This window comes from Petaurus breviceps, unplaced genomic scaffold (genome assembly GCF_028583685.1).
Source record: "Petaurus breviceps papuanus isolate PSGF00001 unplaced genomic scaffold, PetGlider_PUasm1.0 76, whole genome shotgun sequence".
NCBI lineage: Eukaryota > Metazoa > Chordata > Mammalia > Diprotodontia > Petauridae > Petaurus > Petaurus breviceps.
This window is the reverse complement of record NW_027186473.1, coordinates 47,011,075-47,029,103: the sequence shown is the minus strand read 5'-3', so window position 1 is coordinate 47,029,103 and position 18,029 is coordinate 47,011,075. Positions and strand designations below refer to the sequence as shown.

At 36.9% G+C, this 18,029-nt stretch overlaps 1 protein-coding gene across 2 annotated transcripts in view; it reads right to left on the bottom strand.

The window, feature by feature from the left end:
- The window catches only part of SMARCA5 (SNF2 related chromatin remodeling ATPase 5), a 49,214-nt gene that overhangs the window by 9,020 nt on the left and 22,165 nt on the right, over positions 1–18,029 (bottom strand). For both annotated transcript variants that reach the window (XM_069105445.1, XM_069105446.1), the window contains 11 exons: positions 13,775–13,884; positions 12,279–12,505; positions 10,801–10,922; positions 10,565–10,717; positions 9,071–9,203; positions 5,693–5,841; positions 5,197–5,316; positions 4,872–4,982; positions 2,487–2,600; positions 2,074–2,196; positions 938–1,070 (listed from right to left, as the gene is read on the bottom strand). In XM_069105445.1, the coding sequence (XP_068961546.1) occupies positions 938–1,070; positions 2,074–2,196; positions 2,487–2,600; positions 4,872–4,982; positions 5,197–5,316; positions 5,693–5,841; positions 9,071–9,203; positions 10,565–10,717; positions 10,801–10,922; positions 12,279–12,505; positions 13,775–13,884 (1,495 nt within the window). The remainder of the gene's footprint in view (positions 1–937; positions 1,071–2,073; positions 2,197–2,486; positions 2,601–4,871; positions 4,983–5,196; positions 5,317–5,692; positions 5,842–9,070; positions 9,204–10,564; positions 10,718–10,800; positions 10,923–12,278; positions 12,506–13,774; positions 13,885–18,029) is intronic.

Genomic DNA, 18,029 nt, shown 5'->3' with positions numbered 1-18,029 from the left:
GTAATTGGGAAATATTTAACAAAATAGATAAAACATAAGACAGTAATACATTCTGAAGCTAAATCAGCATGTGGCCTGCAGGGTTCTTCCTGTAACAGTCAGTGGCCCCTGCCTCTAGTTGATACCATGGGTGTAAAGAGCACTACAGCAGGAAACTGGGAGATCTGGGCTGTAGTCTCAATCACCACTGGCAAATCATAACCTAAAGACCTCAGTTTCTTCATCTAGATAAAAACAAGAGGTGGCCCTTACAACTGTAAAATTCTTTGAGTCCATGATCCTAGGCAGATTCATGCACTGTAACTCAGATTCATAATACTTATGCGGCAAATCAAAACATTTTACTAAAAACATGCACATACAACTGAGTAGGTTACAAACAGAACATTTCTCCAAGGGTCAATATAATGGTCAATGTGGAAGTATGAGATGATAAAATTATACTTTTAAAATTGGAAAAGCATTCCACTCAGGTCAGTCTCCTCATTTTACAAGAGAAGAGTGAAACTAAAGCTCAGAGGGGTCTGTCCAGTGACTTGCCCAAAGTCAGACTTGCAATAGGTTCAGCCAGTACTGAAACCACGAATTCCCATCTCTGTTCAGCCGCATCTGAGATAAAGCCCTTCTTCTAACACTTACCACTTTGAGATCTTGAATGAGTAGCTTTAAATCTTAAAGTTTAAAGACTGACCCTCACTAACATCACCTATAAAATAGGCAAACAACTGCACCAAGAAATTTATAGGCTTTCAAGAAAAATGCTTTGGATGTTGTTATCTATAAATATCTACAAGTAAACATTATTCATTATGTTATGTTTTAAAATTTTAATTATATAGTACAATCACTCAGATGATAAGCAAAATGCCCAACTGTGGAGACAGGAAAATGTGAAAGCATCACAACAGATTCAACTGAAATACCTACACACAATTACCTGAATACTCAATAACTTCTTCTGGAGTTTTCCCTTCTACTTCTCTAGCTATGTTCTCAATATCATCACGGCCCCACTTTTCATTAGCTTTGATGAATTGGTTAAAGTCTCTCTTGTTCCAGTTGGTAAATCCCTTAAATCCAATTCAAGAAACATAATTTTTAATGTTAACTAAACATAACTTTCAAATGGAATTCACAATATTATTTTATAGGTAAAGAATTCCCGTTATACTTTCTTGAGTACAAAGTACATTAGAATAATCACTGCAGAAAGCATCTTTTTGTCAGTGCATTCTTATCTTCAGTCACTGAATTTTAGAAGTCATTTTTAAAATGATCATATACTTGTTGGCACTACTGAAATTAAGATATTAAATATAGTATTAAAATAAACTCGCAAACCATGAAATACCCATGCAAACTATTTGCAAGGAAAAGCATAAAGTATGCATCATTCATTAGCTATTTAGTCATAATATAAAGAGCAGAACTTGGAGCACTTCACAGCGCTATAATACCCTCACTTTTATACTTAGAGATAAAACATCATCATATTTAAAGCCACATGCATACACAGATATAGTCACTTAATGTCATACATTCTGTAATATAAAAATAACATGCATTTTTCAAGTCAATTCTTTACTGTGGTTAATTTTCTTGCTCTTAATTAATGAGTTTTTCATTTGTTCTCTCACTTTGCTCCTTCCCCCCCACCAAACAAAAACAAAAAAAAAACCCTCGTAAGAAACATATATAATCAAACCAAACAAATTTTCTGGCCACATGGCCTTTCCTAAAGACTAAGTATCTTCATTTACTCCTCCTAGAATATGCTAGACCTTTCTCAATCCTATCAAGACTTCATCAACTGAAATCTTGCATATTCCTGGGCTGTACTGGGCCACCCACCCTAAGGTGGCCTCCACCCCATCCCCAAGGTCTTTGAACTCTTGGTTGTCATGTTGGCAGGCACTTAAAAAAAAAAAAACAACAATAAACACCATTTCATTTGTCTGTGGTTTTGTCTCTCCTCTTCCTACCCCAAGGCCAAACCAAAAAGGTTAATTTCAGGCTGGGATCATCATCCATGCCTTGTAATCCCTAGAGTCTACCACCAATTTCCACACACACCTGGGTCAGAAGTCTCTCTTTTTCTTCCAGCTCTTCATCATTGAGGGGCTCTGCTTCATCTATTTTTAGCTGTTCTTCTTTTTGTGCCTGGGCTGCATTCGGTAGGTCAGGATTACGGGGTACCTGAAAAACATCCAGATTTTGCTAGTCCATCAGGTGATATTTTAGTTTTTATATGATGAGTTGAGAAGATAACACTGTACTTACTGAGTTTGCTTATTCAATATTAAATATATCCCTCTTTAAAGTATTAAGTTAAAAACAGTTAGTTACAAAGTTAGTATTTTTCTTTACTTACTGTCTTAAACTGAGTAATTATTTGCGAGGTCATCTATATTTAGAGAAATTTAATAAACATTTTTCTTTATGTAAAGAGAATATAGAGTCAAAAATAACTGCAAATGTCTAATTACCTTATACCCAATTGTTTTTCTGTAATATAAAATTTCTTTTTCCAATAATTCAAATAAACGTGGAGGAAAGAACTGGAAATCCTGAACATTAGGTTGTTTTGGAGGTCGAGGAGCCTAAGAGACGGAAAAAATTATAACCATTTTAAAAAGGTACTCCCAAAGCCTTCTTTTATGGTCTTCTTTTGCTCTTAAATCAGCTTTTCCCCTCCAAACAATAACTCCCTTCAGTGAAATTAAACAAGTAGTCATTAACCAAAATATTTTACATGTCCTATAAACTGGATAATAGCAGGATTGGCAAATTCATATTTATTAGTGAACTGTGCAGAAATGGTAGAAGTCTAAAGACCTGCAGGGGCTGAGTCACAACTTTTCCCTCTCTGTCTTCCCTGGTTACCAGTCTGACCGCTCCTTCTCAGTCTCCTTTGCTGTCTTATCATCTCCATCATGCCTCCCTAATAGGAGCACATTCCCCAAGGTCCCCTAAGCCCTCCTCTACAAGTTCTCTCTTGGGACTTCATCAGGCCCTATGCAAATAACTCAGATGAGTATATTCAGCCAGTGTGTCCCCTGAATTTTAGCCCCATGTCACTAATTGCCTACTAGACGTTTCAAACTCAAAATCTCAGAGACAATTTGAATCGGGAACTCCTTTCCTTCTTCAAACCCTCCCCCCTCTTCCTGTCAGAGGGATCACTGTCCCTCTAATATCCCAGTTCAGTTCATAACTCTATCCTTTCTCTCCACTTAGTTCAGACCATTTCTTGCTTAGATTATTTTAACAGGCTCCTAACTGGTTTGCCTGATTCAAGTCTCTCATCACTTCAGTCCATCCCACACACTGCTGAAAGTCATTCTGTGTATGTGTCTATGTCTGTACACACACACACACACACACACACACACAAAAACATATTTATATTTCTATGTATGCCTGTCTCCGCCATTAGCATGTAAGCTGCTTGTGACAAAAAACTGTTTCATTTATTACATGTATATCCCCAGCACCTAGCACAATACCTGGCACATAATAGGTGCTTAATAAATACTTGCTGATTGATATATTACCTTGGGTAGGTCACTTCAACTCTCAGGGCCTGCATTTCTTTACATGTAAAATGAGAGGAATGGAGGACTTCAGACTCTCTAAAATAATACCAAGTCTTCCCAAAAAATTCTATACTGATAGACTAAGACATTCCATGTATATTTTAAGAAATGTACTGGAAACAAAATCAAAGTTCATTTATTGGGGAAATGGCTAAATGATAATAACAACAATATATTAATTTAATGGACTATTTCCACAGCACCATAAGATAAATATGGAATAGAAAAGAAGCCTGGGAGGACTCACATGAACTGATGCTAAGGGAAGGAAGGAGAACTAGGAAAATAATATACACGACACTCATGTAAATGAAAAGACAACAAAAAGGAAACCAAGACTAGTAATTCTGTTGACCAAACTTGGACCCAAAGAAGAGATTAATGCGTCTTCTTCCCTTCTTTGTAAAGGAGACCGCCCATATGTCATACATGGTTGAAGTTTTGGTCAGTTTTTCTGAACTTTTTTCTTTTTTATTCTCTGTTATGCTTGGGAAGGCAGGGAGAACATATTAGAAATTAAGGCAATATAAAAAGCAAGATGTGGAAGTGACTTTGCCAGCCATTAGGCCTAACTCAGACATGAAGCAATCACCACCACTACACCATTGCTTCCACATAAATACCACTTCACACATGTGAATACAGCCATGAAGGTCCCCATAGTTCTGTTTTTCCAGACCCAAGTTCCTCTTATGTCATGACTCAAAGACCTTCACCAAGCTAGCTGCCCTCCTCTGAGAACTAACCAGATTACTGAAGTCCTTTTTGCCTTTTTTACCTCTTTACCTCCATGATAGCCAGAAATGAACACAATACTCCAAATGGGGTCTGACCAGTGTGATGAACACTTTCATTTGCCTGGAAGATGCACCCACCATCAGAATTAGCTTTTTGGCTGCCACATCACACTGCTGACTCATAATGTACATGCAGTACACTAAAAACTCCAGATTAGATCATTTTTAAAAGGACTATGTTGATATAGCTATCCATCTTATAACTGTCCATACTGAATTTTAGCTTATTAGATTCAACCCAATACTCTAGGCTAACCTACCAAGATCCTTTTGAATCCAAATTCTTGTCATCCCATGTGCTAGCTATACCCCTCTCAGCTTTGTATCATCTGCAAATCTGATAAGCATCTCACCTCCACTTTTATCTAATTCACTAATTAAAAATGTTACAACAGCACATGGCCAAGTGTAGTCCCCTGGTGTACTCCACTGTCTGGATTCAACTTGTTCCTAATCCAATCTATCACCTTGGGCTTACCTTGGGCGCTTTGGGCTCACTGACTCGAAGTGCTTCCCTGAAGTAAGCATCAACAGCATAGTTGGCTTTTCTTTCTCGCTTGGGTGGTTCAATCCACTCTGTGAACGCCATCTAATAGAGAAAAGAAACGTTTAATGGCACATTTTAAACATTAAGTTTTATACCTTTTTCTGTAACTCAAATTCTATTAAGCCGATCTTCAACACCTAACAAAAAATATATATAAATACATATTATGGATTACATATCAATGTTACATATGACAGTAAACATCCTAAAATTTCTATATGAGTCATGTCCTTCATTTAAACATAATTCAAGTTACCTTCTGTTTTTCTCTGTAGTCTTCACCTTCAAAGTTATATACACTAGACTCTGTATCCATTGTGAAATTTCTCAGTGAACTTTCACCCATCTTGGAGAGTTTTTCATTCATTTCTGCAGTCTGTGGGGAAACAAAACCAACTTCATAATAGACTGAGAACATGAAAACATCAAATCTTAAAAAAACCAAGATTCAAGTGTCTCCTATATGAAAAATCTACTTATTTATTTTTTTCAGAGGGAGGAAGGCAAGGCAACTGGGGTTAAGTGACTTGACCAAAGTCACACGGCTAGTGTGTCAAGTGTCTGAGGCCACATTTGAACTCAGGTCCTCCAGACTCCAGGGCTGGTGCTCTATTCACTGCATCACCTAGCAGCCCCTGAAAAACCTACTGATAAAATACATTTATAACAAATGCTCCAATATGAAATATTTCATTCTGAAATTTAAAGCATTCATTCGATACTGAAAGCACATTATTCAACCTATAACTCACCTTCTTTGCACCTCTTTCCAAAATACCATCAATATCTTCATCAGTAATTTCACTTTCCTTTGAGGCAAATACATGTGTTGCACCATGGCGAATCATCTGTAGCATTTCATCTTTCCCAATTTTGTTCAGATTTTGATCTACAAGTCTTCCTAAAGAAAAGAGCATGTGGTATGGTTTTAAGAAAATGGAAAAGAAAAAAACTAAGAAAAATTACTTCAGATAAACCAAAATTAGCATTCTTTTATCTTTATGAAGCACAGTAGCTACCTTATCTTATAAAGATTTAACTACCTGTTGACTGAAAGTCATGTACATTTCAGTATTAAATCAAATTATTTTCCAAATAACCAAATCTAAACTTTTATTTTAAATATGACTTGAAGACAAAAAAGGAAAGAAAGCTTTAAAAAATGTTTTTAAGTATAAGCAAATCTAATATTCAGAGGCCTGGCTTCCTATATACATTCCTTCTTACCTCTAAATGTCTTTGCTCACCTCACCTATAAGGATCTAATCTTACCCATCCCAATTCAATCCAAATCTCTTCCTTAAAAGAACCTTAATAGGGGGCAGCTAGGTGGTGCAGTGAATAGAGCACTGGCCCTGGAATCAGGAGGACCTGAGTTCAAATCTGACCTCAGACACGTAACACTTTACTATATGTGAGACCTTGGGTAAGTCACTTAACTCCAATTGCCCTGCCTTCCCCCCTACAAAAAGAAAAAAAAGAACCCTCATAATCCTCTGAATAAAAACCTCTCCTTCCTCCGAATTCACAGCACCTTCTGTCTATACTAATTTGACAATACTTCTGTCATTTTATAATTATAAATTGGAGTACATTAAACACTCCAATTACTGATGCCATATCACCCAATCAGATTTGAAAGCTCTCTCCTGGATTGCTGGGTTACATTTCCTTTTGTCTCACATAACACCTGGCATACTACCTTGAACAAAAATAGGTGGCTTAATATCTGACTGATTCAATGATTATTTCAAACCAAAAACTCAATGTGAATGAAGCACAGGTTCAACTCCCTCCAATCTCTTGCAGCCATGCAATTCCCCTTAAAAAAACATGTTCACTGAGCCATTCCCTTGCCCAAGAATCTACAATAATTGCCAGGTGCCTACCACATGAAATCTAAAGTCTGTTCTTTAATAATCTTAGCACCACTAAATCTAATTCCCCACTATCCTTCAACTCAATACTTATAGGTCATGTAGTCTAACCCTCTCATTTTGTAGATTTTGTAGAGGTTCTTAAGGCAGTGAAATGGTTTTTAATATTTTGATATTTGATTATCTCTTCATTTCTTTTAAAATCCTATGAATTTTACAAATCTAAAAAACATTCTAAGAAGGCTACAGAGGCTTCACCAGATTGCCAAAGACTGAGAATTCCTGTCTTAAATGAAAAAAACTCAGGGCGGCTAGGTGGCACAGTAAATACAGCAGCGGCCTTGGAGTCAGGAGAACCCAAGTTCAAATCTGGCCTCAGACACTTAACATTTACTAGCCGTGTGGCCTTGGACAAGTCACTTAACCCCAGTTGCCCTACCTTTCTCCCCTCCAAAAAGCAAAAAATGAAAAATGAAAAAAATCTGAGACTCAGAAATATTAGGTGCCTTGACCAATGTCACAATCTACTAAGTGTCAAAGCTAGAATTTCAAAGAAAAGTCTCTGAGAATGTTCAGTCCCAAGGGATTGCCCCTTCAACTGAGCTGAGTTTTTCTCTGACCTCAGGAATGGGAGGTCTCACCTCCACCTAGAGCAGCAAGGTCAGATTTCATTCAAGGTAACAATAAAGGAAAAGAGATCTACCTCAACCCCTACCCCACAAAACCACTTGTCTCATGGAGACCCCAAACTCCTTCATTACCTTTCCCCACTCCACACATATATACACAAACACAATTCTTAATCCTACAAAGGCTTTTTTTTAAAGTTAAGAGCCATATGACATATATGCTTTTTTTCAAGTACATGTAAATGCCTACATCTCCATTATCTTTTCTCCTAAGAACCCACTCTTCTCCTAATTTCAGATTACAATCAAGGATACTATTCAAGTCACCCATTTACAACCTGCAATTTATCCTAAATCCCTCACTCTGACTAGGTCCCATCAGATGCAAAATCTTGTCAATTCTACCTCCTGACCATCTCCTGCATTAGGATCTAGTCCCATTGTCTTCTTCCTGACCTTCAGTCTCCTATTACCAATTGTCTATTAAACTCATTATCTTTGTTGTCCAAATTCTCCCCTCTTCCATACTTCCCCATTTCTGTCAAAAGAACCATCATTCATCCAATCTCCAAATTCATTATACTTGAATTCTTACTCTCCCTCACTCCAAACATGCAATTAGTTACCAAATCTCACTTTACATTTACCTATCAAATCTGACCTCCTTCTTTCACCACCTCTTACCTTAAACTACTCCAAGTCTCCAAATTGTCACTGCTCTAGTCCACTGAACAAAATAGTACCAAAGACCACGTCACTGCCTGACTCAACCAAGCTTCCTAATGGTTCTAGGATAAAATAAAAACGTGCGCGTCTAGCTTTTATTAAAACTTTATAAAATCTGGTTCCAATTCTACTAGACACCACTCCCCCCCTCCCACTCTGAGCTAACCAAAGTGGCCTCCTCTCTAGTTGTCAAGCAGATTCTCTTCCTGTTCTTGGACATGCTTTCCAGTACCAATTGGTATTAAGGCCCCTCCTAAGTCCACCACCAGTGTAGGTTTTATCCATTCCATATTTATCTATGAACAGGTATCAATCTATGAGAATGCAAGCTCCTGAAAAGTATCAACTATCCCTTTATTTATTTGTACTTCCTGTACCTGGTACACAGCAGGTAATTAATAAGCATTTGACTAACCCCACCCCCCCTCCATCATCTCAGCACTTATAAACACCTTCATTTTGCTTTCTCTGGAATAGTCTTATTGAGTGTCCTGAAGCCTAGCACTGGGCTTTGGGGTCTGGCTCTGTCTGTACAGAGCTCTCACTCTAACTGACGTGCAAGACAGCATGACAGCACAAGACACAGAGATAAGGACTAAAGGAATTAGGAGAGGAAAGACACCAACACAGAGGAGTTACATGTACTTCCATGTCCCTCACTGTACTCTAAGCACTGAGGGAGCACAGACCACATCCTACTTTGTTTTTTTACTATTATTTCCTTCTAGCAATCAGCACACAGGGAATACTTAAGACATAACTAATACTGGCAAGTCAGCTTAACAAGTCATATGCAAATGATTAAAAATTAAACAATCCTAATAAATTTAGGAAAACATACTTCTTCCTTGCTAAACCATCAAATAAACGGTCCTAGAATTAATTCTGTAATACACACCTTGCTGAATGACTATTGAATCCAACCTGAGTTTCATCTCTGCACGTTCCACTATTCTTTCCTCCACAGTATTGTCGGTAATAAACCTGAATACTCGAACAGTCTTGGTTTGTCCAATTCTATGTGCTCGATCCTAAACAAATAAATGAACATGCACGTCATATAGCATACTGGGGAAAATGCATGTAGATAATGCTTGACTGTGTAGTTATGAGCCCTCTTCTTACATGATAAAAATTTCCTTTATAAAATCTGTAAAGGATATTTTTTCTTTTTGTGTATATATTTTTTCTTTTTTTGATCTTTATTAATTTGTTTACTTTTAGCTTACAGGATTCAATTACACAATTCCTTAAGTTTCAAATTTTTGCCCCCTCCCTCCCCTTCCCCCCCGCTATGGCGGCATACAATCAAGTATAGGATCTGCAAATAGTTTCACATTAGACATTAGTCAGGTTATAAAGAAGGACTGTATCAGATGGAATGAACAGTGGGAAAGAGGAAACAAAACCAAAAAAGAAAAAGACAGAGCAGGTAGTTTGCTTCAATCTGCATTCAAACTGTTCTTTCTAGTTCTTTCTCTGAATACAGACATCTCTCTCCATCATGAGACTTTTGGAGTTGACTTATAACCCTCCATTGCTGAGAAGAATCCAGTCTATCAAAGTTGGTCATCACACATACGTTGTGTCTGTAATAGTGTACAAATTTCTCCTGGTTCTGCTCTTCTCACTCAGCATCAGTTTGTATAAGCCTCTCCAGGTAAATGTTTAGTCCATCTGCTCCTCGTTTCTTATAGTGCAATAATATTCCATTACATTCATATACCACAACTTGTTCAGCCATTCCCCAATTGATGGGCACCCCCTTAATTTCCAATTCTTTGCCACCACAAAAAGAGCTGCTATAAATATTTTTGTACATATGGGTCTTCCTCCTACTTCTATGATCTCTTTGGGATACAATCCAAGGAGTGGTATAGCTGGGTCAAAGGGTATGAAATTACTTATAGCCCTGTCCCTCAAAAAAAAAAAAAACTAGCCCATTACTAGCTGATTTCTTAAAATAAATGTTCTAAGAGTCTTCACTGGAAAGAATAAATCTTGAGAACACACAATAAAAATTTTCTGACTCACCAAAATCATTTATAACAATAATTTTATTAAAGATCAATTAAGAATTTGACTACCTTTTTAAAAAATTTTCAAACAAAAAACTGCTTTAAACAAAAGCTTCATCCCATCTTACCCCTATTTAACTAATACTAAATTATTTCTACTGCTAAAGAGAAGTCCAAAAATTCAAAGAAAAACACAAGCTCCCAATACTTTTGTTCAAGGATTTAAGTGACGGTAGGAATATCTAACAAGTAAATCTCCCCATCATACAAGGCACTTCCCCACCAAAAAAAAATTTAAGCACCTGTACATATAATACTGTGAAGAGTATTTCTACCATTTAGTTTTAGGGAAATGGATATGTTTGAGTCTTTACCATAGCCTGAAGATCAACTTGTGGATTCCAGTCTGAATCATATAAGATCACGACATCAGCAGTAGCAAGATTTATGCCAAGACCACCAGCACGTGTACTTAACATAAAAACAAATTTGGAACTGTTTGGCTCATTGTACGCATTGATGGAATCCTATGTAAAATAGAATAAACGTCAAATAATAATCATGTCATGTAATATCCTCTCCCTCCTTTTCCCCATCAAATTTAACTCACTTGTCTCTCATCATGAGGAGTCTGTCCATCCAACCTGCAGTATTCATAATTTCTCCACATGCAGTAATCTTCCAAAATGTCTAATACTCTTGTCATCTGACTGAAGATTAGTACTCTTGAATCTGTTGAGGATTACCATAACTTCAATCAAGACCTCTTAAAAGCAGCAAAATGTTCAAATATAACATATTTTGGAACTATAACACACTATTCAAAATATAAGACTAATAGCCATGCAGCAACTAAAAGTATTCACAAAATCCATTACATCCTTAACTATAAATTTTATATTACAAATTATTAAATCCTGCCTCTGATATATACTCAAATACTATCTGTGTGACCCTGGAAAAGTTGCTTAACCACTAAATGCACCAAACAACTCTCTAAAATCTTATGTTAGGGAGCTACTGCTGATCTACATTACTAGAGGGAAGTAAATTACAGGTCTGGATCCCCTCTCCACCCAAAAAAGGATGGTTTTTATTTTTTAATTCATATAACTTTAATGTCTCTTACTAGATATGCAAGACCTTTTCTCATTCTTTGAATAGCATTTATTCAATACACAAAAGCTCAGGAGCCCTCAATGTTTCTTTGGGGTCATTCATGAATCCAGTCAGTATTTCATATCCAAACTTGTCTTCAACTGTTGAACATTCACCTATTCTTGCAAAGATCAAAAAGCCGAATACTTTTTCCCAAGGTCAGTGGTTGACCCAACTACATGATATAGGAGATACCCTATTCCACTGTTCCTCGTGTATGGACAGCTCAGTCACACTCAAGCAGTACAGGAACAGGAGAAAGCAATCTCAAGCTGTATGTGTGAATGCCTGGAGTCAGTCTCAAAGGCAAAGATAAAGAAACTGGAAAGCTCATTATCATAAAAAGAAAACAGATCCCTACATACTTACAATGTTTTCTTCCAACATCTAAAGGGAATCATATGCATACCAACTTCCAAGTATGACAGACTGCACAATGTAGAGATAACATGTGATGTGAAATACTTCTAAGACACTTGCCAAAGAAAAATGCAAGTTGAACAGAAGCCAAAAAGAAAACCTATACAAAGATCTCTACAAAATGAATCTTATAAAGTCTTTATGAAACTTCATTTAGCATAAAAGGAAAAAAAAGGGGGGGGGGGGGGGGGGGGGGAAAGAGTCATAGGACTAGTATTGGAGAAGCCCATACCTCACTTCAATTTTCCCAGTAAAAATCCTTCTCTAAATGTTACGTGCCTTCAGAGACATCCTTTCAGAACATACACATTTAATAATTTACCGAAGATCTACACACTAAGTAATCAAGTGATATTAAATAACTGTACAAATGACTCCAAGACTCACTTAAATGGAAATGTCAGTCTAAATATCTACCCACTTATACTATTCAGAAAACTTCACAAAAATAACCACAGAATTTTTACTTTAACTTTTTAACTTTAAAACAACTGTCTACAGTGTTTATACCTTGCTCTTTTAACTTAGGAAGAAGTTTGTCTAGTACAACCATTTTGCCACTATTGGTAACCAGATGCATATCTGTTGTGTAAGGTGGCCCAGGTTCGGCTCCATCAAAGAGATATGGATGATTGCAACATTTCCTTAATTGCATTAGGATATTCAACAATCTCATTTTGTCCATTTTTCCTGCCGAGTTTAATATGTCTATATCCTTCATTAGTATCCGTGTATACCTAAGGAAAAAATACTTTTCAGTAAGTTTAGTTCTCCCTAATACTTTATTATTAATCACTTATATCGATTACAATTATTCATAATTAATCTTTTATTTCTCGTAAGAAATTAGTCATTGTCAGGGCCAAACTTAGTAATTTATTACCAGTGGAATGAAATCAATTAAATCATATTCTACCAAAATATACTGGCATAATACACATTTGACTACCAGAATCTCGAACATTTTCATGATAATCTTAACTAAACCATCAACATCAATCTCTTTCATCTCCTTGTTCTTTCATATACCAACTACTTTCTTTAAACTTATACCAACTTAAACATATACCAAATATATTCTTTAAACTTAATTTTCACCATTATGTATCAAGTGCCTGACACAAAGTAGACTCAATAAATGCTCACTGATTAATAAATACTTTCTAAGTGATTATTTTGAAGGGAAAAAAAGCAAAAGTATCTTCAGAGACAGAACATTATAGAAATATAAAAAATTAAAAAGCAGGCACAGTTTTTTGTTTGGGTTTTTTGGGGAAATTGATTCAACACAAATATTAAGAGTTAGGAAAAGTACAGTTAGAAACATAAACCAAGCGAAGTTTAAATAGAATCAAGAAAAGAAGATAATATAATGACCATATTGTAAATGAAAACTCAAAAAACCACATGATGATAAATGCTGTGAAATTATAACCAAGTTCATGCCTAGGAGATAAGAAAATCACATCCCACCCTCCCATGTAGATGGCAGAAAGAAACATTGTGGGTATGGAATGTAGCGTAACTGACTATTAAAAACCCAGCTGACTGGCTGATTAGGTTTTTGCTGAAATGCATTTTTTCCCTCTCTGTTATTGTTACAAAAGATGGCTCTCTGGATAAGAAGATATATATATATATAAATGAAAGTAATGTGAAAAAGATTAATTAAATTAAACTAATCTAAAACTTGCTTTATCTGTTAAACCAAATGGACCTCTCATATATGATCCTTTAAAGGTTACTGCAACATTTAGGTACATATAGCTATATGGTGAATAAGATATAATAGAAACTGTATTTAGGTGATAGTTATATTATTTCTGTTGTCTATCTAATAACACTTATAGAATGACTGCTTTGCAAACAGGTTAAGCTCATCCTTTTTTATAAAAGTTCACAGTACCTGCTGCAACAAATCAGCAGGACATTACCTAGGAAAAGAAACACAAACAGAAATTTGTGAAGGACAATATGGAATAACAAGATTGTCTCAAATCACTTACCATTCCCTTTGCATTTTGCTCAGACCTACATAAATTTTAACTTCCTTTTTTGGAGGCAAACTTTTTTCAACATCAGCCTTAATTCGACGAAGGAGAAATGGGCGCAAAACCTGGAAAGAAATTAATAATAAAATATGTCTTCCTGACAATGTCAGTTTGACAGTTGTCCAAATATATACACTATTAGAGACAATAATTTTGAACTGGAAAAAATTAGGGGGGGAGAGGGTTTCTATTTAGGCTTTGGTCATTTTTTGTCTTACGTGAAGTGATGAATATTATCTAAATATGAGGAAGTATTTAAAAAATTTCTCTTAAAAACAGTAATAAGACACCAAAGATTAAAAAGGTAAGGAAAAATAATTTTAGAATTTGACATAAATTTTAGTAATGAAAATTAGCACCCATTCTGTGCAAGGCATCATACAAAAATCTCTAACAAGTCCCATCTAAAATGTTTTCATATACACAACCAACTATATAGGATAAAACTGTTACTCAATGATTTCAGTCGTATCCAACTCTCCATGGCCCCATTTGGGGTTTTCTTGGCAAATATACTGCAGGGGTTTGCCATTTCCTTCTCCAACTCATTTTACAGATGAGAAAACTGAGACAAATGGGGTTAAGTGACCTGCCCAGGGTCATACAGCTTGTATGTGAGGCCAGATTTGAACTCAGGAATGTAAGTCTTCCTGACTCCAGGCCCGGTGCTCTGAAAACATGTTTCAAAATTTCATTTGTAAACCACTACATCATTAAGTAACTCATTAACTTTTCTAACCCTTCTAACTTTCCTAATTTATCTCCTAACCATCCTAATAAACTAATCCCTATTTTACATTCTGAAATTGCAAATATTCAGAAAAAAGTACATTTCCTCTATACGTGCTCTTTTCTCCAGGCTATACACTCCTAATTCTTCCACCCAATTTCCACATGGTAGCTTCAAATCCCCAAAATCATCAATTTAACAATCACACTGGTAGTGTCTCCGATGTGCCAGACATTGAGCTAGACTCTGGGGACACAAAGACAAAAACAAAACCATCCCTGCTGCCCTCAAGAAGCTTACATGTTCTCTGTGGAAACAATCTCAATGTGAACATACAACATACACAAAGCAAATAGCAGACAATTTCATAAGAGGGAGAAACTAGCAGCTGAGGGATCCAGAAACAATTTGTGTCAGAGGAATTGCAGTGAGGCATTTAAGGATCATGAATTCTAAGACACAACTAAGTAGGCCTCATACACTGAAGGCCTCAGAAAGGGAAGCAGACTTCTCTGCACCAATCCCCAAACCTTTAAACACCAAGTAGAGCTTCTCAATGTCTTCCTAGTAGAATGTTTAGAACTGTACCCAAAATGTCAAGCATGACCCAACCAGTATAAAGTAGAAGAAATTTGCTGTCAACAGGTCACGTTGATCAATGCTGCTGATGCCATTTAACATCAGGTTAGCTTTCTGGTAGCCTCATCACAATAGACATTCCTGAGTGTCAGTCCTATCTATCCTACAGTCAAGTCTTTTAGGAAGACTATCTCAACAGTATCTTTCCTTTTCAAGATAACAAAACTATAGGACAGGTAATTACCTTGAAGATTTAAGATTAGCAAGAAGCACCTAATTCCCATTTCTAAGTCAACACACTAGCTACCATTTACTTCTTTTCATTCTCCACATGCAAATATACAAAAGATCTGGGAGTTTATCAACATGGAGTGACTGCCAGCGTGGGAACTCTCCCCAGTAACACAGGCCAGAACTAATCTATGACTTTCCTAAGTCTCAAGGAGTTATTTGATGTTAGTTGGGTGCTGTCCTTCACACTTGACAAAGAACAAAATGGCATCACCATGTTAGGGTGAAGGTACAATGTGTCAACTGTGGCTGATCAGACCAATACAAGCTCAGAAGGCTCTACCACAGGTTGGGCAGAGAAAGTCCAGAGGAACATTTGGAGATGAGTTGTCTCTAAATTTGAACACCTCAGTTTCTTTTGAGCTGCTGCCAATTCTGCTTCATTCACAGAACATAGTGCCTTCTTTGATGCTGGCACGTCATGCTGGGCAGTCTTATGCAAGTATCTCTCCCACGTCACACAATCAATTCTAAAGTTCTTCAGAGAGACTTTGAGAGTGCCCTTGAATTACTTCAGCTGACCTCCATGTGAGTGTTTGCCTTGTGTGAGCTATCTGTAAAATATTCTTTTAAGCAAACATACGTTTTGCATTCAAACAGCATGGCTATCCCATCAAAGTTGTGCTCTCTGCAGCAGATTTTGAATACTAAGCAATTTAGCTCAAGAAAGGACCTGTGTCCAATACCTTATCTTGTCAAGTGATCTTCAGAATCTTCCTAAGACAATTCAAATGAAAGCAATTCAGTTTCCTGGCATGGCGCTCTTAGACTATCCAGGTTTCGTATAGGTATACAAGGTCATCACAACAACTCTGTAAATCTTCCATATGGTAGGCAGCCAAATAGTTCGTCTCTCACTCTTTCCTTCACAGCCTCCCATTCTAGCAATGGCATCAACTTCATCTATATATACATCCCTATACACACAATCCTGGAAAGTATACTGCCACAGTATGCAAATTTATCCACAGCATTCAAAATTTCTTCATTTGCTATACCCAATGGTTCCAAGTATGCATGGCTGATGGAAAACCTGTTTTCTTGGTGTTAATTAGCAGGCAAAAATAAGCACAAGTGGCAGAAAATCAACTCATACATCTAAGCCTCAGAGTACACTGAGTACACAATCATCTGGGAACAAGTCACATACCAAGTCTACCTCCATTGTAGTCTTGGTGTGTAGCCTTTTCAAGTTAAATAATTTAGTGTCAGTGGGGTAGCTAGCCTTGGTGCTATTTTTATCTTCATCGAAGGCATCTGACAGCACTGAAAAATATAATGCTAAAAAGAATGGAAGCAAGCACACAGCCCTGCTTCTTTCCAATGGTGACTGGAAAAACTTGAGAGGACTGTCCATGATCCAAAACCCAAGAAAACATGCTGTCAAGAAGCTTGATGTACAATACTGATGAACTTCTCCAGGTGACCAAATTCTGCCATCATCTTCCATAAGCCCTCAATGATTGACATTATCAAAGGCCTTAGTCAGGTCATATCAATAAATGATGTGTACAGGCCTCTTTTCTGCTCCTGTAATTTCTCCTGGAGTTGTCAGGAAGCAAATATCACAAGTGTTTCTCAGCCCTTTCTGAAACCACACTGGCTCTCAGGTAGATGATCACCTTCCAGGTGAAGGATCAGCCTATTAATAACTGACAAGAATCTTGCCAGCAATGACTAAGAGAGAGAGAGAGACTCACACAAACATCCCCCAAATGACTGTCACAGGAAAACTTATTTCCCTTTTTTTTTTTTTTGGTAGAAATGCACAATGGAGACATCCTTGAACTCCTGGGGGATAATCTCCTCTCACCATATAACCTGGAAGATTTCACTCAGTTCTTTTGTTTTTTTTAAGCAATTGGGGTTAAGTAACTTGCTCAAGGTTACATGGCCAGTTATTTCTGGGTGTGGTGTTAAGTATCTGAACCCAGATTCGATCAAGTATCTGAACCCGGATTCGATCCCAGGTCATCCCGATTCTGGGACCGGTGCTCTTACCCACTCAGTTTTTATACAAGCAGTAGACCCCCCACCTTGCAAATTTCAGTTGAAACAGAATCAGCACCAGGTACTTTGTCACATGAGGGAGGCTAATGTTATCCAAAAATGTTCTCTTCAGTTGGAAGTTCATCTACAAAGGGATAGACTTCAATCTGAGGTATATGGTCAATGACTTCAGCAGTGGTTGATGAAGATCTGTTGAGAACACTATGAAATTGTTCAGTCCATCTCTCCAGGATTATGTCCTTGTCACTAATCAAGGTGGCTCCATCAGCACTGAGTAGTCTAGATATACCATAGGTCTTTGGCCCATAAATAGCCTTCAGAGCATCATAAAAGCATTTTGGATTGTTACTATCAGTGTAAAACTGAATTTCATCTGCCTTTTTATTGAGCCAAGAACCACGCCTGCATCTCTTCAAGCTTCACTTTTACTTTACTTCTGATAGAGACAGACAAATTATCCTGCTGGTAAACACTGTGGAGTTTTAGTTTTTAATTTAGCAGCTTCTGAATTTCCCCATCATTTTCATGAAACCAATCTTAAGCGTTCTGACCCAGATGAGTAAATGCAGAACTGTACACCAAATCTCTGAAAGCTGCCCA